Source organism: Hemiscyllium ocellatum, chromosome 2 (assembly GCF_020745735.1).
Source record: "Hemiscyllium ocellatum isolate sHemOce1 chromosome 2, sHemOce1.pat.X.cur, whole genome shotgun sequence".
NCBI lineage: Eukaryota > Metazoa > Chordata > Chondrichthyes > Orectolobiformes > Hemiscylliidae > Hemiscyllium > Hemiscyllium ocellatum.
This window is the reverse complement of record NC_083402.1, coordinates 101770707-101795064: the sequence shown is the minus strand read 5'-3', so window position 1 is coordinate 101795064 and position 24358 is coordinate 101770707. Positions and strand designations below refer to the sequence as shown.

General features: G+C 39.8%; 1 protein-coding gene across 1 annotated transcript; it reads left to right on the top strand.

The window, feature by feature from the left end:
- The first annotated feature begins 72 nt into the window (after positions 1-72).
- LOC132825950 (5,6-dihydroxyindole-2-carboxylic acid oxidase-like) lies at positions 73-18847 on the top strand. The gene is made up of 6 exons (XM_060841620.1): positions 73-765; positions 3151-3355; positions 9508-9675; positions 14410-14589; positions 17507-17650; positions 18630-18847. The coding sequence occupies exons 1-6, from the start codon at positions 73-75 to the stop codon at positions 18845-18847; spliced, it is 1608 nt and encodes a 535-aa protein (XP_060697603.1).
- Positions 18848-24358: the final 5511 nt, after the last annotated feature.

The following is a 24358-nucleotide window of genomic DNA, read 5'->3' as shown; positions in this document are numbered from 1 at the left end:
CTTGATGCCGAAAGAAATTAGTGAAATTGTAACAAGAAATTGAAAGGTGTTGTTTTGAGGGGTGGGGGACAAATGGGATCAGTGTTTTTCCCTGCAATCTGCCTGATGCTGGCTGTGCTTTACTCCAGGGCAGTATTGGCTCAGTTCCCCCGGGTGTGTATGCAACCAGAGATGCTGCGAAGTGGAGAGTGTTGCCCAGGTCCGAGTTCGGACCCCGCTGACCGCTGCAGCTCCAGCCGGGGACGGGGTTCTTGCGTTGAGTTAGAGGCCGATTCGGCCCCTCACGGTCCCCAGTACCCGCACGATGGTCTGGACGAGCGGGAACGCTGGCCCTTGCGCTTCTTCCGCCGCGGCTGTCGCTGCGCTGCGAATTTCGCCGGTTCCGACTGCAGCCTATGCCGTCCGGGCTGGAGTGGGGTTGACTGCCGGAGCCCGGCTCTGCCGCTACGCCGCCGTCAGGATGTGCTGAGCCTGAGTGACACCAACAGGAGGCGCCTTGTCCGTGCCCTGCACCTCGCCAAGGTCACCCCTCACCCTGAGCTAGTAATAGTTATCCGCCACCCTGGCAACCTGAGCGCCGGGCAACTGCCCCCTTTCCAGAACATCTCTATTTACAACCTGTTCGTCTGGAGCCACTATTACTCAGTCAGTAAAACCTACCTGGGCGAGGGTCGCACCTTCGGGGGCATCGACTTCTCCCATGAGGGGCCTGCCTTTCTCACCTGGCACCGCTACCATCTACTGCAACTAGAACAAGACATGCAGGTAAGGATAGATCCTCCCCCACCTTACTCCCAAATCACACAGGAGGGTGCGAGAGGCTGTATTTAACATGGTAAGGGCATGCAGTAAATGTAAAGTCGCTGTGGTCCTAGAGGGATGCCCCTTGTCAGAGGGAAATGACTGGTAGTGGTTTAACCTGATGGTCATCACCCTGCTGGCAAGATGAGATAATGAGAAAGTTGGATCAATATGGGTCCCACTTGAACTCACTCTGGCAGTACTGTACGTTGCAAACTAGTCATCCAGCCAACTGAACTAACCAAAAAAAGGTATGCAGTGAGTCTTTGTGAATGCAACGTCAATTTTGTCATTTTTTTTGTTGGTCGCCAGTGAGAGGGTTGTCATTTTGTGGTCACTACATTGTCAGGGAACTAACTTAAATGATCCTTACCTTACGAACACTGGGAGATTGGCACAGTGAAAAATCCTCATGCCTCAAATCACCAGGAAAGATCAAGCAATTGATGCCCTAACCAGACAAGTTACCAGGGAATTAGTACAATATTATTTTACAACGAAGTGTAGGCTCATAGTGGTCTTGATGTAATGAAACATCAAGAGGCACTTTTCCAGAGGCTGGAAGGACATAGCACGCCAGGCAGCATCAGGAGGTGGCGAAGTCGAAGTTTTGGGTGTAACCCTTCTTGCCAGACCTGATGAAGGATTACACCCAAAATGTTGACTTCTCCACCTCCTGACGCTGCCTGGCTTGCTGCATTTTTCCAGCCTCCCGACTGTCTACTTTGGATTCCAGCATCTGCAATTTTTTTTTGTCTCGAATGGAGATTGCTGAAATGTCAGCTTATGATGCTTTGGATATGAATGTTGTTGGGTGGTTATTGAGGAGCAAGAGAACCCTATTGTTTTTCTTACTGGAATCATCAGACAAACTGGGACCGGAGAATGGATTCTTGGCAGAGCAGAACTTGCAGATGCATAGTTCAGATGGTTGGAGTCTGAGGGGTTTTTGGTGGATATTAGTGCTGACATATCCCCTAGAAAAAGAAACAGGTCTCAAGGAAAGCAGGGTGGGAATTGGAAATGAAATGGATAAAGTTTCCAGTTCCAGATGAAAGATAAAAGCAGCACGAGTAATGTTGTCTATGTAGGACTGTATTAAGAAATGTTCCAGATATCCCACAAATGTATGCATAACTGCAACCCATGTGGGTACCCATGGATGAAAGGGAACATTACTGGATCTGGTGCTGGTGAAAGAGGTCAGCCAATTGGACAAAGCATCTGTAGGGGTCACTTGGATAAAAGTGATCACTGCATCATAAAATTTAGATCCATTGACTGAGGTGAAATTGTTGTGACTTTAATATTTCTAAAGTGAAGAAGGCTAATTTTAACCCAACCCTATCCCCTTGCCTCAAAATGCTTGGCTTCCCCCTTGCCCCAGCTAGGTCTGCTCGCTGTCACTCCCACACCTCTCCTAACAACACCTGCCTTCAGCCTTAGCCTCCATGCCTATATTTTTTACGATGGGTGGGAGGCAGCAATTCCAGGAGATTGTGTAAACATGGGATTGGGTGAGAATAGCCAGGTAGGAATAAGATAGGATTTGGAGAGTGTTAAGGAACTGTTGGTTAATGCTCACACCAATGGTGAATGGGATGGGGATCAGCTAGGAGGAAGGTTGGCTGAGTGTCAGGATGTATGTTCCTGTGGTGTACTTTGATATTCCAAATGTTTTACTTCATATTGCTGAAGTGAGCAGATTTTAAACAGTGAAAAACACAGTAAATCTGTAAAATGAAGAATAGGTAAGCAGCCTGGGACTAAAAGGGAGTGAATTATGTGACAATCCAGATAGGCTTTTGAAAACTACAATGGCAATTTTAAACTGTTAAGTACTGCGCGTGTGCAGGAGTATTAGCATTTCTAAGATATATTAGTGACTGGAGTTGAGTCCTGATACCAGATCTTTCAGGTCGATTATCAAGGACAACATTAACAGAAATCACTCTAAGCAATTGACTTTGTAACTATTCATTTGAACACATCCAATGATGAAGTGATAGTTTTAATTTCTAATAGGTGGCATAACATTGACTAATTTTGAGGGGAATGGATGTTAATGCAGCACATTGAAGCTGGGACAATATCAAAATTTGGAAATGGACCACGATTTTCATTGGCTTAATTGACTCTGATTTTATAGTTTGACCAAACACCTTACAACTTGGGATTTACTGAGCCAAGATAAAATCAATTCTAAAACCACCTCCTTGTAACTCTTTTTTTTTACAGTACTCCTTCAATAGTAATTATTTTGTAAACAAAGTTTTCAGATTAACATGCTTGTATCCTATATAAGTCTGATTGACTGACTGTTTTGCTTTGCCTTGCTCATTAATATAGGTGATGCTGCAGGACCCCACATTTTCACTTCCATACTGGAACTTTGCCACAGGGAGAAATACCTGTGACATCTGCACTGATGACCTAATGGGAGCTAGAAACAATTTTGACCCAACGCTAATAAGTCCAAACTCGATCTTTTCCCAATGGCGTAACCTCTGTGAAAGTTTGGAAGACTACGATACTCTGGGAACTATCTGCAATGGTAACATTTAGAAATACCACGAAGAGAAAATTGCAGGAAATGGAACACTTTAATCTCTATCTATTTAGAAGCTGGGTGACTTTTTTTTTGAATAAATATTGGACAGGGAAAAACTTGGTATTTTTCTCATTTCTTAGGAGTTGTTACTTATTGCAAAGTTCACTCTGCTCCTTGAAAGTTTGGACGCCAGTAACCTATTGTCTTGACGATCACTTAGAGTCACTTCACCACCCTTCAGCTCATCAGGTCTAGGCTAGCTTGCTACAAGAACAATCTTGGAAGCCCCACTCCTCTCTCCTATCCTGTTGCTAAGCTTTTTTTTCCTTCAGTTGTTTATCTAAATGGTTTCAGAAAGCGGTTGCTTAATTCCAACCCCACCCCCCACCCCCCTCCACCCTCCACCAACCAGTCTTCTGGCAATGTATTCTAAATCCTAACCACTCACTGGGTTAAAATATTTTTCTTTGCCTTTGGTTCTTTGGCAAATCTTGAAAATTTGCATATCCCGGTTCTCTTGTCACCAATGAGCCAATCTTTACCTATTATCTCACCCACTTCAACATGTTGAACATGTTTATCAAATTTGCTCACCTTCCCTTCAAGGGTATGTATTTTGACTGCAACTAAACTAGTTCCACTTCAAAGAAAACCTCAATGTTCTGTTGTAGTTTTGACCACCAAATCTTGATTGCACTTTACTTGATCAGTTCTGTGTTCAATCTAATGAAGCTGGTCTTTTTCAAAATAATTTTACTTGGGATTATTCCTTGTCATTTTTGATAGCCAGCCTAAGCATTAAATACGATGATCACTTCACTTTCCTTCAGAGTGAATGCTTGATCTAGCTCCTTCCTCTCAACCAGGTCCAGCAATGACTCTTTTCTTGTTGGATTGGTAATATACTGATGAAGAAAATTCTCCCGAATGCATTTTTGAACTCCTCTCCTTCTCTGCCTTTTTACTATAAGCTTGGCAGTTAACTGTCTCATTGTCTGATAATGCTCTTTCATGAGTTGGTTAAAATGTTTTTTTTCCCTGACATTTGATATTTTTTGCAAGTGCAAAATGTTGACAATGTATCTTTTAAGTTGCATTCTATCCTTTTGGCACTACCTTGTAATTTCCTTTTAAAACTGTTCCTCTTGGTCTTTCCCACTTGTTTAACCTGCAAAGTACACTTGGTAATGTAATGGTATCTGTGTTGTCTATTAGCCATCCCATTTTTTTCAGGCAACTTAATTGTTCTAAACATTTAGAACTGCTTTTTTACTTCATACTTTTTTGTTAAGTCAGTTGCCTCAGGTGCAAAATGTACGTTCCTGACGAAGCCAGATTTGCATTTTTAATAGGGGCTGAAATTCTGTTTTTCTCCAGCATATTTCTATCAGGTCATGAGGAATTTTGAAAGCCTATTAAGAGAATGCCAGGTTTCAGTTCAGAGAAGTTGACTTTTCTGAAAACCAAAAGTCTAAAGTATTATCTTCAAATGTCACAAATGGTGTTGTATTATACTGTAGATATGACTTTAATGCAGTGATTTGTCTCAAGGCATAGCCCTCTTTTAAAGTAAGTATATTTTCTTCATTATAAGCAGTTCATAATTGTGCATATGCAGTACAGTATTAGTAATGGAGAAAGTACCATCATTTAATACGTATAAGCAAAACTCACCTATAACATAGTGCTCAGATTTAAATTGACCAGTGAATGACTTTTTTTTAACAAAACCCTGCTTTTAAGAGAAAATGACTACATTTGTTTCCTTATACTGGTCAGACAATTCATTTTAAAATGAAAGCGGTTCAATATGAAGCTTTTCTATTATGAATACTTGGCTGGATATCAAATATAATCTTAGTCATTGAGTTGTGCAGCACAGAAAGAAACCCACCTGTCCTATTCATCCGCAATGACCAGATCCTAAATTGATTTGGTCCCATATGCCAGTATTTAGCTCATATCTCTCTTAAACCCTTCCTATCCATGCATCTGGATAGGTACCTTATAAATGTCATAAATGAGCCAGCTGCCTCCACTTCCTCAGGCAGCTTGTTCTATATATGCATCACCCTATAAGTGAAAAAAGTTGTCCCTTTTTAAATCTTTCTCCTCTCACCCGAAATCAATATGCTGTAGTTTTAAACTCCTCTACCCTTTGGGAAAAGATCTTTGGCTGTTCATCACATCCATACTCCTCATGAGTTTATACATCTCTATAAGGTCACCTCTCAGCCTCTGACAAACCAGGGAAAATAACTCCAACCAATTCAGCCTCCCCCAATAACATAAACTCTCCAGCCCTGGTGACATCCTTGTAAATCTTTTCTGAGCCCTTTCATGTTTCACAACATCTTTCCTATAGCAGGGAGACTAGAACTGTGCAGAGTATTCCAAAAGTGACCTAACCAATGTCCTGTGCAGCCACAACACAGCATCTCAACTCCTATACTCGATTCACTGACCAGTAAAGGGGAATGTAGCAAACACCACCTTCACTACCCTATCGGTGATGCCACTTTCAAGGAACTATGAACCTGTACTCCAAGGTCTCTTTGAGCACATTCCCCAGAATCATACCTTTAAGTGTATACATCCTGCCTTGATTTGCCTCCCCAAAATGCAACAACTCACATTTATCTCCACTAAACTCCATCTGGCACTCCTCAACCCTGTGATCAAGATCCCATTGTTTTGAGAAACAACATTTGCTCTCCATTACCTCACCAAGTTTGATGTCATCTGCAAACTTACTAACCATTTCTCCTACTCATGCCAGGCCAATTCATTCTAAGGCAATAAATTTCAGGAGATGGCAGAGTTCAGGCATGTAGTAGTTTATTCAAGCATTTCCTGGTATCTTGGAGAGGCCAGAGACCACCATGAATCTGGCCTCTGTGTGAGGGCTCAGTTGCCCCCTTAATCTTTAGCTCAAATTGGAAGCAAGGTCAATGGCAGTCTGATTTTAATATAAGCAAATTTCCTTGACTCTAACATGGTGGCAGATCCTCACTCTCCCTGTATTTTATTGGCCAACTAATGCTGGGTTATTCAATTGGTTTAGTTTTCAGTGCATCACTCTATATTAGTAATTGCTGCTATTGTTTTGATTGGACCATTTTAGTGCATAAGAAGTTAAACTTCAGATACTTGTTTTACTGCGAGGAATCCCTTATCATCCAGTAATGGCAGCTGTAGTGTATTTTAATCTGTTGTCTGTACCAGGCTGTAACACAGACTTTTACTAAATGCTATCTTTGCTAGAAGAAGAGGCCTCCTTCCATTACTTGTAATTAGTTTTTAAACATTCTAATATATTGATTGTTATATTATATCTATCACCACTTTGGAATCTGTTTATAATTATCCTGAAGAATCTTCATTTAAAAACACTCATAATATTGTAAATGATTAGAAGAAAACTTAAGAGAAACAATTAATTTGAGTGGAATATTCTTAGCTATTGTTCTGTTATCCCCGATATCTGTGCAAAGTGAAACTGTGCTGAGACCACATCTTTCCCACATTCTCTAATTTTTGTCAAACATATATTGCAAAGCTTGTTGGGGCTTTAGTCAGCCATTTTATTTCCTTCTGTCATGGGCAGCCATAACAGATCAAATCCAAATCATATGGCTAAAAATATGACCCAGCACTGATCCTTGTGGCACACTGCTAATCACAGGCCTTCATTCTGAAAAGCAACCCTTTGCCACCACCCTCTGTCGCCTGCCTTCAAGCCAGTTCTGTACCCAAATGGCTAATTCTTCCTGGATTCCAATGTGATCTATTCCTGTTAACCAGTCTACCATGAAGAACCTTGTCAAACCATGTTTTCAAAGTCCACTACCTTCATCAATCTTGTCACCTCTTCAAACTCAAGTTAGTGAGATACAATTTTCCATGCACAAAGCCATGTCGACTATCCCTAATCAGTCCTGATGATGGGCTTTTGCCTGAAACATCGATTTTCCTGCTCCTCAGATGCTGCCTGATCTGCTGTGCTTTTCCAGCACCACTCTGATCTAAACCCTAATCAGTCCTTGCCTTTCCAAATACATACAACCCTGTCCCTCAGAATCCCCTCCAACAACTTACCCAGAGCTGAGTGTAAGGCTCACTGGTCTAAAGTTCTCTGGCTTTTCCCTACCACTTTTCTTAAATAATGGCACCAAGTTAGCCAACCTCCAGTCTTCTGGCACCTCACCTGTGGCTGTCGATGATAAAAGTATCTCCATAAGGGGCCTAGCAAATGCTTCCCACAAAGGTTTGGGACACACCCAATCAGTTCTGCAGATTTATCCACTTGTTTTCAGACTCTTTTAATACATACATTTCCCAAGATATCGCTATTTATTTCCCCAAGTTTTGTAGCTTGTGTCTTTCTCCACAGTACATGGAGAAGCCAGTGTTGGACTGGGTAGACAATCAGAAGTCACATGACATCAGGTTAAAGTTCAACAGGTGTATTCAAAATCATGAGCTTTCAACGCACTACTCCTTCACCTGATGAAGGAGCAGCACTCTCGAAATTTTGATTTTAAGTAAATCTGTTGGATTATAACCTGATGTCATGTCATGTTATTTCTGACTTTCTCCACAGTAAATATTGATGCAAAATATTTCTCTCTCACTCCACCTCCCACCCCCCACCCCCACCCCCACCACCACCACCACAACCTCCTCCTGCAGTTCTACACATAGGCAGCCTTATTAATCTTCAAGGGGCCCTATTCTCTCCCTGATTACTTTTTTGCCCTAAATTGTATTTGTACAATCTCTTTGGGTGCTCCTTAACTCTGCTTGCCAAAACTATCTCATGTACCTTTTTGTCATCCTGATTTCCCTCTTGTATACTTTTACTGCCCGACACCCCTCTAGTGATTCACTTGATCCTTGCTGTTTATACTCAACATGCTGCTTTTTCTTGACTCTTTCTCTAGTCATCTAGCATTCCCTACACCTACATATCTTGTCTGTCACCCTAACATATTGTCTCTGGAATCATATTAACTCATTTGGGAAGCTTTCCCACTTTCCAGCTGTCCCTTCCCCTGTGAATTTCCACTCCAAATCGAGGTTTGTTTGAATGTTTTTGCCTGACACTATCAGAATTTGGCGGGGGCGGGGGGGGGAGAGAGAGACGGAGATCATGATTGTTTTCAGGAGCAAAAGATTCCATACATGAATGCTGTCCAGACCAAGCTCTATTAGGCCATTTCAGCTGATTGGCGAACTATGAACTTTGGTACTGAAGTCTTGCCTGAACATAACATTTGTTAGACACTACCCAAGCTTCAGGAGCTTAGTGGGACAGTGGTAGGTGGTATTCTTTCAAGTCTTGAATTGAAGGCTCTTGAGATGTGGTTGAGGCTATGCACAAGGAGGGTAGCCTTCAGTGTCCACTCAAGCTTGCTTAGACATTCAGTAAGAATATCGCTGATCCGACTTTTAATCTCAAATCCACATTCCTGCCTACGTCTAGTGTTTCACTCCTTTCTTACCAAGAATCGATCAACCTATTTATACCCTAAATACTCAAAGACTGTTTCTACCAACTTTTCCAGAAGTGAGCTTTAAAGACTTTTGAGGTTCAGAGGAAGGGAATTTTGTGTGATTTCCATTATAAATGGGTATTCTCTTCCTTTTCAAAGTGACCCTTCTCTCACATTATAGATTCTCCTATTAAAAAGAAATATCCTATGTACATGTACATTGTCAGCACCCATGTGTTTTAATCAAATTGTCTCCTAATTTTGAAAAATTCCAAAAGATACAAACTTAGTTTGTCCAAGCTCTCAAAACATGGGCATTCCAGGTATAAATTTAGTAAACCTCCTCTGAATTGCTTCCAATGCATGTAAATCCACATTTTAAAATAAGGTGACCACGATTGTATGCAATATTCAAATCTCTCTCCCTGAAGTACAACCTTCTACTTTTTTTGCATTCAATTTCCCCTCACCATTATTATTAATCAGCTTTCCTAATAGTTTGCTGTACATGCATACTAACCTTGTGCAAGGCCTGTGAGGACACTCAGATCTGTATGCAACTTAGACCTCTAGCTACGTTGACAATCTGTTAAGCTTGGTCTTTGCTAAACAAAGAGTAAGATAGTAAAGATCCTAACTTGTTCATACCACTATCTTCAGATACTGAGGGTGGTCCTATCCGACGGAATCCAGGAGGGAATGTTGCTAGACCAATGGTGCAGCGTCTCCCTGATGCTCAGGACGTAGCAAAATGTTTAGAAGTATCTGATTATGATACACCACCTTTCTACTCCAATTCCGAAAATAGCTTCCGAAATACAGTGGAAGGTAAGTATAGTTAATATTTTTACAATGATTTGTAAAGTTTTTTTTAATAAGGGTCTCTAAAGAAAAATGCTGACAGTGATAGAAAATAAAACTTCTGAATACAAAAGTCAAAGAAAAACCTTTCTAATGTAGGGTCAAAAAAAAAATTAACTGTCAAGTGATATATAAGACAGCATTCAAGATAATAGCCACTGATGAGGATAAAGTTTGGCTCTAACAATGCTATTAGAAATTGAATATTGTAATTAGACAAGCATAGCTGTTATAATTGGGTGAATACAATAACATGAGACAAAAGTAACCAAAACTATTGAATATTGATAACAATAAAATTAGTTTACATAAACAAAAAAAAACTTAAGATAACCAGTATTGAAATCTGACTTTATTACACAGTGGGTTCCTTGCCTCTTTGCTTTTTAATGGAAAATGATGCTGAGGGATATGCTTGAATAAAAGCAGTGTAAGAAATGCTCAAGTGTTGTTTGATCAGTTTTGCAAACCCAGGTAGTTGAATGACAAAATAGCCTCCAAGAGTGATTTGTAATTTTTACAGTAACCTCGCTGTAAAAATCTATTTCATTTAAAAAAAGTCAGCAGAAGTCTGTACTTCCCCATAAGTATTGCACTGAGGGCATCCCAGGATGCTTTGTATGGTCGAGACAGCCACATATGCAAAAGAAATTGAAACTGAGCACAAGGCTCTGTATGCTCAGCTGGTGTCAGAATCTTCAAGAGGCTGAAAGTTTCACTGACTAAAAGGTGGTGAGCTCTCAACCACTAATGCGACCGAAGACTGATAAGCTACTTCAGATCATTTGATAGGATCTGAAGAGCTGACCATTCACAGAAGTCTGACACACTCGAACCAATTTGTATTGGGAATGACAACATTTTCAAAAGTAAACAGTTTCACGATAGGACAAATTTCTAAGAAAGACACCACTTAAAATGTGTGAATTATAGTCCATTAAGGATTCCATATCTATGGGGTCGAGGTAGCAAGTCTCAATGCTTGATGTGTTCCCTTCTTAGTGTCAAGGGTATGATTAGTAGATGGATGGAGAACAGCTTTCTTCAAAACAGAGATTAACTTTAATGAGCTAGAAATTAAGTAGATTGAGATCCTGCAATCTTAGGAGGTTCAGAGGAAAGTTCAGGGGTTGGATCTCAAAGGAGATGGGCTGGATTTTTCATTAACCAAGTGAGTATCACATTGTTAAATTTGTAAACCTGAAGACACCCCATCTTTTCAAAAGGGCCCTGTCCATCATTTTTATTTGGAAGGTTAGGATGGAGTTGTCTCTGGATTCTCAACTTCCCGACTACCAAACTGGAGTCAATAAGGACAGGTGACAACAACACCTCCATAATAATCCTAATCTTGTGTGTATGTAAGGCTGCATACTTAATCCCTTACAATACTCCTTATACACACTGGCCAAATTCCCCCCCAACTCCATTTTCAAGTTTGCTGATGATTCCACTATTGTGCATCATAACTCAAACATCAAAATCAAGAACAGGAAAGAGCACTTAGCAGCATGGTGTAAAGACAATCTCTCCTTCAACACTAGCAAAACTAGGGACTGGTCATCCACTTCAGGAAGCGGAGTGGAGGGCAAGTCCCTGTTTATCTATGGTGCTGAGGTGGAGATGGCCAATATCATCAAATTCCTGGGAGTGGTGATCACCAACAATTCGTCCTATGTTGATACTACTGTTAAGAAAGCATAAAGCCTCAACTTCCTCAGAATGCTAAGGAAATTTGGCATGTCTATGAAGGCTCTCTCAGATTTTAATAGCTGAACCAAAGAAAGCATCACAGCATGGTGTGGCAACTTCTCTTCTCAAAACTGCAAGAAATTACAGAGTTGTGAACAAAGCCCAGTCCATTATGCAACTTCCCATCCATTGACTTCATCTATACTCCTGCAGCATTGGGAAAGCAAACAACATCAAAGACCCCCCACCCTGGTTACACTTTTTCCACCCTCTTCTGTCACAAGAATAGCTTCTTCCCTATTAACAGACTTTGAATAGACCTCTTAAATGTCTGTCTGCATCTTCTTGACAGCTGTAATACTTCCCTGCATTCTGTGTTCTGTTACCCTGATGTACCTATAGTACAATCTGCCTGTAAAGCATGTAAGTCAACACTTGTACAAGTGACAGTAATAAATCAAAAGGTTATTGGGAAGGGCAGGAAAATGGGCATGAGGAATGTCAGATCTGCCAAACTCCTAATGAATGGTGGAACAGGTTCAAGGGCCAAATGGCCACCTATTTATTACTAATGGCCTTGTCTTAACATGGCCTAAAAAGTTTACAATTTCTGGATTATTACCAGAGCTAAGGAAGATTTGGGAAAATAAGAGGTTGAGGGATTGGTGTGGACAAAGGCTGTTATGTCTCTCGTATCTTAAGTCCACATCCCATTCCTGTATTCCTATTTCCTGTATGTGTGAAGTCGGATAGAGTATTTGTGGATTGGAAGGCAGGATGTTAGAATTTGTGTGTAAAATAGCAGGAGGGAAAGGTGTAAAGAGTACATGGTTTAAATTTTTTTTTTCACAATGTTTAAAGATTAAAAAGGTCTGTGGGCAGCAGCTTGCCAGTTCCAGGTGCTCAAATTGAAAATATTTGTACCAGAAGACGACACTGTTAGCAGGCACAACAGATTTTTAAAATTTAGTTAATTAATTTAAACCAGGCACTTCGGCAAAGGAAAAATTGAATTTAAATCTGAAGGTTGTGACAACCTGGAACCAATGAGATTGTAAAGAGATTAATAGGTCATCAAAGATGTATTCGAAAATCAGAGAAAGCAAACTGTCATCTAAAGAGATTACTGTCTCAATTACTATCATATGATGAAATGTACAGTGGTACTCAACTAAAATTCCTAACACAAGAATAGAAAGAGGTAATTCCTGATGCAAGAATTGAGGAGGCATCCTGAAAGATCAGTGGAGAGGGTGTGGGGTATTCAGGAAGATGTATTCTGCCTGTAATTTTGAGACTAAATTCTAATTTTTAATGGAACACCATTGGAATGTTGTTTTATTTGGGAATAGCCAGTAATAAGAGGGGAATTGCTTAGTTTGTTAGTGGTTCTATTAATTTGATCACTGTTGGAGTTAGATAAGTAAATTATTTGTTGATTATAGAATGAGTGAAGGGATTTCCTTTCATTTTCTCTCTTTTTTAACAGATTTGGGGGGGGGAAGCGTGGATTGGGTTATACCACTTATCTTACTACATTTTAAACAGATTGAGGTGAGCCTGTCTGGATATCTTGGCTTTAGTTATTACAGCGGGAGTCAGCCTCCTCTCCATAACCATTCACCCAGTGTCCATTATGTGTAGAACTCAACAATCTAGTTTTGGACAAAAAGAGAAGGCTAAAGCATTTGCACTTCAGCCAAAAGTGCTGAGTGCATAATCCAGCTTGAGTTCAGAGGTCCTAGCATCACATGCCTGTCTTCAGCCAATGTGACTCTCGCCATGTGATATCAATAAACTATTAGGCACTGGATGCACCAAAGGATATGGAGCCTGACAGCATTGTGGTAATAGTAATAAAGACTTGTGCTCAAGAGCTTGACATACCAGTATCCATTACTCAAAATATGGATAATTGCCCAGGATGTACTGTATGGACAAGACAAATGCAACCTGGTCAATTGCTGCTGTACTCCATCATCTGTAAAATGATTGAAAGGTGTCAGTAATAGTCCTATCAAGTATGCTTTGCAATAAATTGTTATTTATATTTGTGACCTACAAGGGCCACTAAGCTTCTGGTGAACAGTGGTGTCAAGGCCAGTCAATGCTGAATTTGACCATCTGCAGTCAATAACCCTGCATAACACTGGAATCCATGGCAGTGCAGTGGTGGTGAGAACTCTTGCTCTCTCACACTCCTCTATTGTACTAAGTATGATGATGGTTGTAGTTCCTGTTCCAGGATAAATCCCCACATTCTGTGAATTAAAGAAGAAACTATTAGGGTCAGATAGAAAAGCTAGTGTCATATAATCCCTGCAGTACAGATAATGGCTATTTCAGCCCATCAAGTAGAGCTAAAGTCAAAAACTGTGCTTTGGGCAATCGCAAAAGGGAAAGTGAAAGGTCAAAAGTGATTCAACCAAGAGACCTAGTTTAAAGGACTTTAGGCATTTCTTTCCATCAACTCTATATAGCTTGAGGCCACACTGCTATAATGGGTAAAGGTGAAAGGGCAGACTTCCAATCATCAGATCTGGGAGCTGAATATACCAGCTTACTGCTTGCAGGAAAGCTGGAGAAAATGATATTGCCATGAATGATTTTTAAGGGTGAAGTAACTTCAAAGATAAGTGAAGAAATAATCGGGTTAGTGGAACTATTATTGCTGATATTAGGCAGCATAGTCTTTAAAATTAGTGCCAGACCTTCCTCAAAATTGAGGACTTCCACACAAACTAATAGAAATTGGGAACTCTTTCACAATTTAAAAATGTATGCTATTTGAGAGTTTTTTTCATTCTCCTAAAGTGTTTTAAAGAATATGGGACAAAGGCAGGTTAACTCATGTTGGGTTGTAGCCAAATCTTAGTGAATGCTGAGAGGAACAGATTCAAGGGGAAATAGTCTACTCAAACAGGACTCCTGTGCTAGTTTTAGAATTTGTCTTAAATATACTGCCTTTCTAATTTTTAACTTTTGAATTGGTTGTGGTCTGCCTTTTAGGTTATAATGATCCTTCAGGACTGTATGATCCAGCAGTTCGCAGTTTACATAACTTGGCACACTTATTTCTTAACGGAACTGGTGGACAAACCCACTTGTCTCCGAATGACCCTATCTTTGTTTTACTGCATACATTTACTGATGCAATCTTTGATGAATGGTTGAAGAGGAGTAAAGCAGGTAATCTGACAAATTCATTTTAATTATTGTTGCTGGACCTTTTTTTAATATTGATCTTTTTATGGAGACTTCCGATAAGAGTTTGGTCATTTTTATAATAATTTGTGTATTGGTCAGCACAGTTCTTGGGTTCTACAGTCATATAGAATTTGAAATTTTAACACATTTTTTCTCTTTCACAGATGATGCTTAATGAGTTTCTCCAGCGTTTATTTTTCTTATAGTTCATGACGTGAGTAAAATTGACTATTCCAGCGTTTGTTACCCATCCTTATTGCCCTGGAGAAGGCAGTGGTAAGCTGCCATGTGAACCATTGCAGCCCTTGGAAGTAGGGGCACCTTCAGTCCTATTTGGAAGGATGATTCAGGAATTTAACCCAGTGACCTTGATGGAATGACTATATTTGTTATAAATCAGTATTCAAAAAATCAATCTTAATGGAATCACAATCCTACAACAGAAATGGATTCTTTGGCTAAATTCGTCCATGTTGAACAGGTTTCTTAAATTGAACTAGTCCTATTTGCTTGCATTGGCCTATATCACTCTCTACCTTCCTATCCACGAACCTGTCCAAATGTCTTTAAAATGTAATTATATTGATCTTAAACATTCCCTCTGGCAGCTCATTCTATATATGCACCAGCCTCTGGGAAATCATTGTCGCTCAGGTCTCTCGTTTTAAATCTTTCCCCTCTCTCCTTTTAAACTTATGCCCTCTACCTCATCTATGCCCATGATTTTATAACCCTCTAAAGTCATCCCTTAGCCTTCAATGCTGCAGGTTGTTGGAACCATTCTCAAATCTTATCTGCAGCATTCCAATATGATTGTATCCCTGGATGCATTAGATCATAGGGATTTTCAAACTGTGTGTAGTCTAATGTCTTTTTTTTAACCAATCTGTAATCCATCCAACATTTCAGCTACCACCTCTAAACTTTGGCAGTATCTTCCTTGATGAAGACAGATGCAAAGTACTGTCTTTATTCCCTTTATAGATGCCATATGCCTCCATGAATCAATTCCTTTCGTTCATTTGATCACTTGTCATTTTTTCTTCATCCAGAGTGTTCTGGTTTGATGTTTCACCTTTACCCTCCTTGTGGGAATGTAGCTTGACTAACTGAGTCGCTCTTTACAGATGGTTCATTGTGCCAGTTTTGTCTGTTAAAGTGTGATTTAAGCACACTGAACCACCCTACCCACACCCTGATTGACTAACTTTATTCTGGACTGCTTTTTATCCAATTGCATGGTTACAAACAGTAAACCAATATCATGAAACATGTCATACATTCACATCCCAGCTCAGTAAATCAAATACAGGCTTTATTGTATTTACATTCACTAACCCATATATTACTTTACCATTTCTTACTCTGGTGCTATCTGTGCCAATTCTGTGTACCTTGTCTTTTTTAACCCCTTTGTTTTAGTGGTCTCTCCTCAAACCCATTCACCTGCTAAATTAGTTTCAACCTTCCCCAATAGTAACAGCAAACTGTTATTGCAAGGCTAGCTCTCCAAAAAGTTAAATCACAAATCTAAACCCCTCACTAATGTATGATCTTTTCTGACAGATACTAACCTATTCTCAGCTATTTCCTGTATGTTGTCAAGGACCATAGCCAGTTAGAGTCCTAGAAACATAATGGCATACAGGGTCAATTTGGGCCCATCAAGCATAAACCAGTTCTGCCCAGAGTAATGCAGCCAGTCCACTTCCAAACCCTGTCCCCGTGGCATCTTCATTAAACTCCACTAGCCAATCCAAATTCCTTTTTTTCAGAAATCATTCTGTTTCTGTTTCCCGCATTCTCTTGGACAGCACATTCTCTATCATGACATGTTGCTTTTAAGTAACTTTTTTCTCCCATTCCCCACTGTTTACCCCCATCCCCAACCCATTTCATGCTTTGTATCAAAACACCATTGTAAAATCAGCTGATATGGACAGCGTTTTGTTGTTCAAACTTATCATAACCTTTTACCTGCCTATCCAATCTCCCCTTGCGTCACTGATCACAATTCCCAGCTTCATCAACCTATACATATAATAAATTCCTCATCCTAACAATGCATTTAATTCTAGTAAATCTTTTCTGTTTGTCTTCTCAAGGACCTCTCTATCCCATCCTGACGAATCTGTGATAATTAGAAATATCAGCCAAGCTGTGTGTAACCTGATATAATGGTTGATTGTCCACTACCATTTAGAGTGGCTGTGTCCTGGTCAGAGCTTTGATCTGCTCCCCTGATTGTGGGAGCACTTTGTTCTAAGATGCACTGTTGCATTTGTCTCTTTTGTAGCCCTGTATTGTTTGTTCATCAGGTTGGCATCATATTTCTTACGCTCCACCTGGTGTTCCACACTCTGCATTGACCCAGGATTGATCCCTTCACTTTATCCTAATTGGTCAAATGACATATGATACATGTTGCATGCTATTAAATATACTTCTGTTGCTTATGACTACACAGAGTACCCAATTCTAATTCTGTTCCATTTAGCATAGTTTGTGTCATGGGACTAGACCAAAGGTGTCTTCTATCTGAAGCCTGGATCTATTTCAAATTTTGCTTAACTGGAACACAACTTCCATTCTTTAGTCATAGCCACAAGCACTCTGCACATCGTTCTCATTATTTGTCTGTGATCCCTCAGCTTTACATGTTGCCCAGTTCCTTTTTGTTAAATACACTTTCTCCAAAATAATCTTCCATTTCTGAAAAAGGATCTACACTCTCCCCAAAGAACATTGTTTATCTCTTCAGTCCCTTCACTTGGTATGAATTCTAGCACTTGGAGTTTTCTTTTGCTAATATCGTACAATGAAATGGTTCGTATGCCTAGTTAATGCCACCATGTTTGGTTTAAAAATCACTTCATTTCCTCCCCCTTTCTCTCCTCAGATTTATCTGCCTTTCCATTTGAAAATGCTCCCATAGGACATAATCAAGAGTACAATATGGTTCCTTTTTGGCCTCCAGTCACCAATGCAGAAATGTTTGTACCTGCAGAAAATCTTGGCTACACCTATGACATTCAATGGCCAAGTAAGTTTTCATTTAGCCAGCAAACACTTGTTCTCCTTCTCCCTTTAGTGAATAGGATAAGCAATCTTAAGCATCAGGTTTTGAAGGTGTTGACTAATTTGTGTAGCTTTCAACCAGGCTTGAACTTTTGTTTCTAAAAGATATTAATGTGCTGGAAACTGATGAAAAAAGGTTTAGTAGACAATACCGAGAATGTGTGGTTGCCTTATGAGGAAAGGCTGGACTTGTATCCACTTGAGTTTAAAACAGCTGCTCTTCCCCCAACCCTCCCCTCATGACTTAATTGTAATATTTAAGATTCTGAGGGGATTTGACTGGGTGGATGTGGAAGAGAATCTAGAACTAGGGGTCATGTTTTAACAATATGGGGATGTCATTTAAAACAACTGAAGAAACATTTTCTTTCTCAATACAGATCCCATTGGCACTCCCTTCCTCAAACTGCAGCAGATGTAAAATGCTTAAATACTTTTAAGGCAGATTACCAGGCATGTTGAGTAATATAAAGTTGAGGTTAAAATCAAATCGGATATGATCTTATTGAATAGTGGAACAGAGTGTAATGGCCAGCGATGAGCAGGCCTGTATTAATCAGTTTGTTCTCAGTAAAAAGTATTTTGAATTCCAGACTGAAAAAAAACACTAAAACATGCAAGTACAGCTTTCTAAATGCTCAAAAGATACCGAGCTTTAGGTATAAATTTTAGTACTCAGATTCTTGTGTGTGCAGGAAAACACATCCTACCTCAGCTACAAGGCCTGTGTTCAAGTTCCACTTGATGTAGAAGTGTGTAATAACACATTTTGAGCAAGTTGATTTCAAAAATATATCTACAGTTGAGTATTTCAAAAATTGCATATAGGCATATCTTGAATCAATTACATATCACATCACATAATAGACACGGGTACATTTTTGCTCAATATTTGTTCAACTTGGACTGACTGAAACGTTCTTAAACTTGCATATCCTCTGCAGATCAGCCACTTTCATTGCTAGAGATGATAACTGTGGGAATCATATCTGCTCTACTTTTGGTTGCTGTGGTTTTCACAATCTCCACGCTACTTTTACGCCGCAAAAGAAGAAAACTGTCAGCAAGTGAACTGAACCAACCTCTCTTACAGACTCCATATCCACACTACTCTGATTATGATGCACCAACAGTGCCCCAAAAAGCAGCACCATCGATCTGAATTTCTGTTTGTCCTTTCCTTCCAGCATATTGGCTTGGTATGAAAAATACTGATTTCATGTAACTGTAATTGTGTGCAAATGTATCTGAATTGTTCAAACCAAAGACAAACTGGAAGGATGATTTACGATTTCTAATCTTTGTAATGAAAATGGTTGTTTCTGGCCTATAAATGGAAGCTGTAATGTTTTTTAGTTTAAAACTCAAAGTTTGAGAACTTTGGTTGACAAATCTAACTTTTCTGCTAAATTGATTTACAAAAGCTTTGACTTCAATAAACACACTAACCACCATGAAATTAATATTGCTTTTATCATCAAATAAAATGATCCTTTGAAATAGAATATATTGCTAGACCAAACAAGCTTCTTTTTGTCAGAATTAGGTACATCTTGTTGATTTCTCAATGTCTCTTTTGATTCTAGTCTGTTCATATATTCTCAGGGTATCATTACATGGTAACTTCTCCCACAATTTTATACCTTTGATGATGTGAATGCTCCACCCGCTTTTCTTTTTCATCACCTTTACAACTTAACACCAATTTCAGATCACTTCAAAGGCAGCCTTTACAACAGCTAGAATAATTTTCTTAACTTTTCATTTCCCAGTTTGTCTAAACTGCAAGCAAAGATTCCAGTGTGCATTCTCTGCTTAGCCTAGGTTACTGCATTGAGTCCTACAACCTAAATAATGCACTACTGTGCCCCACATACTGTTTCTTTTTAGCACTGTCATTTTTTGCTGAACTCTACTGCCTATGCTGCAGTACTGACCTCTTTACAGAATGAGATGTAGCAGTGATACAATTGCATCAGTCACAGTCTTTGCATATGAGAATAAGAAATCAAGCGATCACACAAATGTCTCCATGACTCTTTGTAAATGAGCCAGTCACATTAAAGCCATCTTGATGGTCACTTATTCTCTGGAATCATAACCCAACCCAGCCACTGGCATAATTCAGTCAGTGTCCCTGGATATCCTTGGACTGCATCAACCTAATGACTCTCAGCCAGAGGAAATGGCATGAGGATGAAAGACTTTCGCCCTTGTGTCTTGAACCAACCTAAGAGGCCCTTCATTTGCGGCTGCTTCAGGTGGATGCTGTTCTGCTCAAAGTTGCTGCTGGTCCTGAGTTCACTAGTTCATCTGTTCCATTTTCATCTTTTGATGCTATCTGTATGGCAGTAACAGAAGTGATAACTCCTGTCGCTGAAACCATCAGTCCATGCTTGCAATGACTGTGAGAAACACAAACAGAATAGACCCTAACAATGTGAGGAGTCAGTAGTCACATGCACAACTAATATCTTTGTGGTTTCCTGCATACAGTTGGATATGGAACATTGGCAAGATGGGCCATGGAATGCCTCAACATGAATGTTTGACATTGAACTTGTATGTCCTTTCATGTGACAAAGATAGTAAGCGAGTGTAAGTGCTGATTAGGCTGTGAATCTTTCTTCTCCCAGTTTGCATCACTTATGAACGGGTCATTGCATTTGAGAGATCAACATTACAATAATAGTTGCTGATACATGCCTAATTGCAACTAGGCAGTGCATAAGAGTTCTGAGAATTGATCAGAAATGTGTCATGGCGGTGCAGAGTGCTTGGCACATGGTAGATACCAGTGTTTGCAGATATAAGGAGTATGCAGCCACCGCCCTGGAGCATGCCCTGAGATATGTTGGTGCTGATTGTTGAAGATGTAGGTCTGGAGAATCAAACATCAAGCTGGAGTCACCAGGTACTGGATCGTGAAGTCTTGGTGTTCAGATTCAACCTATCAGACAGCACAGTAGGAACCTGTGTGTCAATTGTGTTAGATTAAATAATAATGAGGATAATAATGGGTAATAAGTCTTGTTGATTGGTTTCCTGCTGAGCGTTAGTCAAAATCTTGTCACAATGTCCAGGACTTAATGGGACAATGTGCCATGTTATTCTTCATCTAGAAAGGCCTCACTTAGCTTCTTACATGTTTCTCTCAGAATTCTTGTCACAGTTCACATCCTTTAAGGCCTGGGAAGATTTTAATCCTTTTAGATGTGGCACTATATCACAATAACCATAAATCATTTCATTTCCTGTGAGAATGTCCTTCCTGTCTGAGGAATATTTAATCACCATCTATGTTTAACCATGTGATTATTATACACATATTAAAATAGGAAAATTGGTTCATCCAACATACCCCATCATGATGGCAGGACATTTTTGGCTAAACATTTCTTTTCCTCTGACATATCCTTTCCACCATCAGAGCTGGGAGAGGCAGCAAAACAGGAGCAAACAACAATGAGGAAAAAACATACCAGTAACCTTCTTCTGCACACTTCTCTGGCCAGTCCAGTAGATCAGAAAGTTTTCTCAATAAACATGTTATTTTACCTTCTGTATGATGTGGTCTCAGCCCCAATTGTGATCCAGCTCTCTCTGTGGTGTGCTGAGTGGTGAGCTGGAAGTTCATAGCTCTTTGAGAAAAGACAAACTACTTAACTTCTTTTAAACCCATGCCTGGTCTTTGTCAAATGTTTACACTAGAATAGGGATGTGATGCACTATTTAATAGATTATGATGAATTCCTCAATAAACTTATATTGGTCTAATCTAAAGAAGCCAAGATCTTTGTGGCTGAGTAAAATTTGCTGGATTAATTGAAACGAAATGGTGGAAAAAGCATATAAAATGAGGTGACGGTGAAATGATTAAAAAGGTAATTGATTTTAACGTTTTTCTGTGTTTTGCTGAAGGAATGGGAGTTTTTTTAATCATTGTCATGATTCAGCCCTAATAACTGAACTGTCATAGTTTCTGACTGAATTTTGTTTTAAAACAGACACAATGTGATAATGTATCTATCAATTAACAGAGCAGACATCATCATAGCATTGTGATTCATGAATATACGGTTGATTGGATGACGTAAAGTGGTAACAACATTATCAAGCCAAAGCTGAAGTCAATGTTTATTAAAATTAAGAGATAAGCCTCTTTGCAGGGAAAACAGGCAGATTCGAATGAGACGAGGAGGCGATGGTCTAGTGGTATTATTACTAGACTATTAACCCAGAAACTCAAGTCATGTTCTGGAGACCCAGGTTCAAATCTAGAATTAGAATGCAATAATAAACAAATCTGGAATTAAGACTTTAATGATGACCATAAAACCATTGTCAACTGTTGGGGAAAAAAAAATCTGACTCATTAATATGTTTTAGGCAAGGAAATTGCACTCTTAACACTCTACATATGTCTCCAGATCCACACCAAAGTGGTTAACTCTTAACTGCCCTCTGGGCAATTTGAAATGGGCAATAAATACTGGCCGAGCCAGTGACATCTAAATTCTGTGAACAGAACATAGAACGTAGGAATGGATCATTCAGCCCATGATGTTGTGCCAAGCATGATGCCAAATGAAAGAATCACTTCTGCCTGCCATTGTTCCATAACCCTCCATTCCTTGTATATTCATGTGCTTATCTACAAGTCCCTTAAATGCCCTTATCGGATCTGCCTCAATGATCACCAGTGTCAGTGCTTTCCAAACTCCTATCACTCTCTGTGTAAAAAGCTTGCCCCTCCCATCTCCTTTGAACATACCCCCTCTCACCTTTATTGCATGCCCCCTAGTATTAGACAATTTCAACTCTGGGAAAAAAATTCTGACCGACAATATTATCCACGCATCTCATAATTTTATAGACTTCAATCAAGTCTCCCCTCAGCTTCCACTACTCTAGAGAAAACAACCTGAGTTTTTCTGGTATCTGCTGATAGCTCATACCCTCTAATCCAGACAGCATCCTGGTAAACCTCTTCTGCATCCTCTCCAAAGCCTCTGCTTTGCCATGTGGTGATCAGAATTGAATGCAATACTCTAAAATGTAGCCTAACCAAACTCTTAAAAAGCTGTAACATGACATCCTGACATTTGTTCTTAACTCTCAACTATTAAAAGCAAGTATACCATATGCCTTCTTTACCACACTATCTACTTGTGTGACTACTTTCAGGAAGTTATGGACTTGAAACCCAGAATCCTTCCGTACATCAATACTGTTCAGAGCCCTGCCATTAACTGTATACTTTTTCTTAATTTTTGATCTCTTAAAGTGCAGTCCATCACACTTACCCACAGAACCATAGAATCCCTAGAACATGAAAGCAAGCCATTGGCCCAATAAGTCCACACCGACCCTCCGAAGAGTAACCCACTCAGACTCATTCCACTACCGTGTGATGGATGGTGTGTAGTCTGTGTGGGTGGAATTGAGGAACTACAAAGGCAAGAAAACCATAATGGGAGTTGGGACCTCTTAACAGTGGTCAGGACCAGGGGTGCAACATGTACCGGGAAATAGAGAAGGCATGTCAGAAAGGCAAGGTCACGGTGATCATGGGAGACTTCAATATGCAGGTGGACTAGGTAAATAATGTTGCCAGTGGATCCAAAGAAAGGGAGTTCATGGAATGCTTACAAGATGGCTTTTTGGAACAGCTTAACATGGAGCCCACAAGGGAGCAGGCTATTCTGGACCTAGTGCTATGTAATGAACCAGACTTTATAAAAAATCTTAAAGTAAGGGAACACTTAGGAAGCAGTGATCATAATATGGTAGAGTTCAGTCTGCACTTTGAAAGAGAGAAGGCAAAATCGGAAGCAATGGTGTTACAGTTAAATAAAGGTAATTATGAGGGCATGAGAGAGGAACTGACGAAAATAGACTGGAAGCAAAGCCTAGTGGGGAAGACAGTAGAGCAAAAATGGCAGGAGTTTGTGGGTATAATTGAGGACACTGTGCAGAGGTTCATCCCCAAGAAAAGAAAGATTATCCGGGGAGGGATTAGACAGCCATGGCTGACAAAGGAAGTCAGGAAATGTATTAAAGAAAAAGAGAGATCCTATAAAGTGGCCAAGAGCAGTGGGAAAAAAGAAGATTGGGAAGGCTACAAAAACAAACAGAGGATAAGAGAAATAAGGAAGGAGAGGATCAAATAAGATGGTAGGCTAGCCAGTAATATTAGAAATGATAGTAAAAGTTTCTTTCAATACATAAGAAACAAACGACAGGCAAAAGTAGACATTGAACCAGTTCAAACTGATGCTGGAAACCTAGTGATGGGAGATAAGGAAATAGCAGAAGGACGTAACAAGTACTTTGCGTCAGTTTTCACAGTGGAAGACATGAGTAATATCCCAACAATTGAAGGGAGTCAGGGGGCTGAGTTGAGTATGGTTGCCATTACAAAAGAGAAAGTGCTAGAAAAGTTAAAAGGTCTTAAAATTGATAAATCTCCTGGCTCCAATGGGCTACATCCTAGAATTCTGAGGGAGGTGGCTGAGAAAATAGCGGAAACATTGGTTGAGATCTTTCAAAAGTCACTGGAGTCAGGGAAAGTCACGGATGATTGGAAGATCACTGTTGTAACCCCCTTGATCAAGAAAGGATCAAGACAAAAGATGGAAAATTATAGGCCAATTACCTAACCTCGGTTGTT

Bases quoted from the DNA above. Each gene is read 5' to 3' on its own strand.
- LOC132825950 (XM_060841620.1), top strand. From the start codon at position 73: ATGGGATCAGTGTTTTTCCCTGCAATCTGCCTGATGCTGGCTGTGCTT. The intron at 766-3,150 runs GTAAGGATAGAT...TCATTAATATAG, and splicing joins AACTAGAACAAGACATGCAG to GTGATGCTGCAGGACCCCAC. The intron at 17,651-18,629 runs GTAAGTTTTCAT...TATCCTCTGCAG, and splicing joins CTATGACATTCAATGGCCAA to ATCAGCCACTTTCATTGCTA.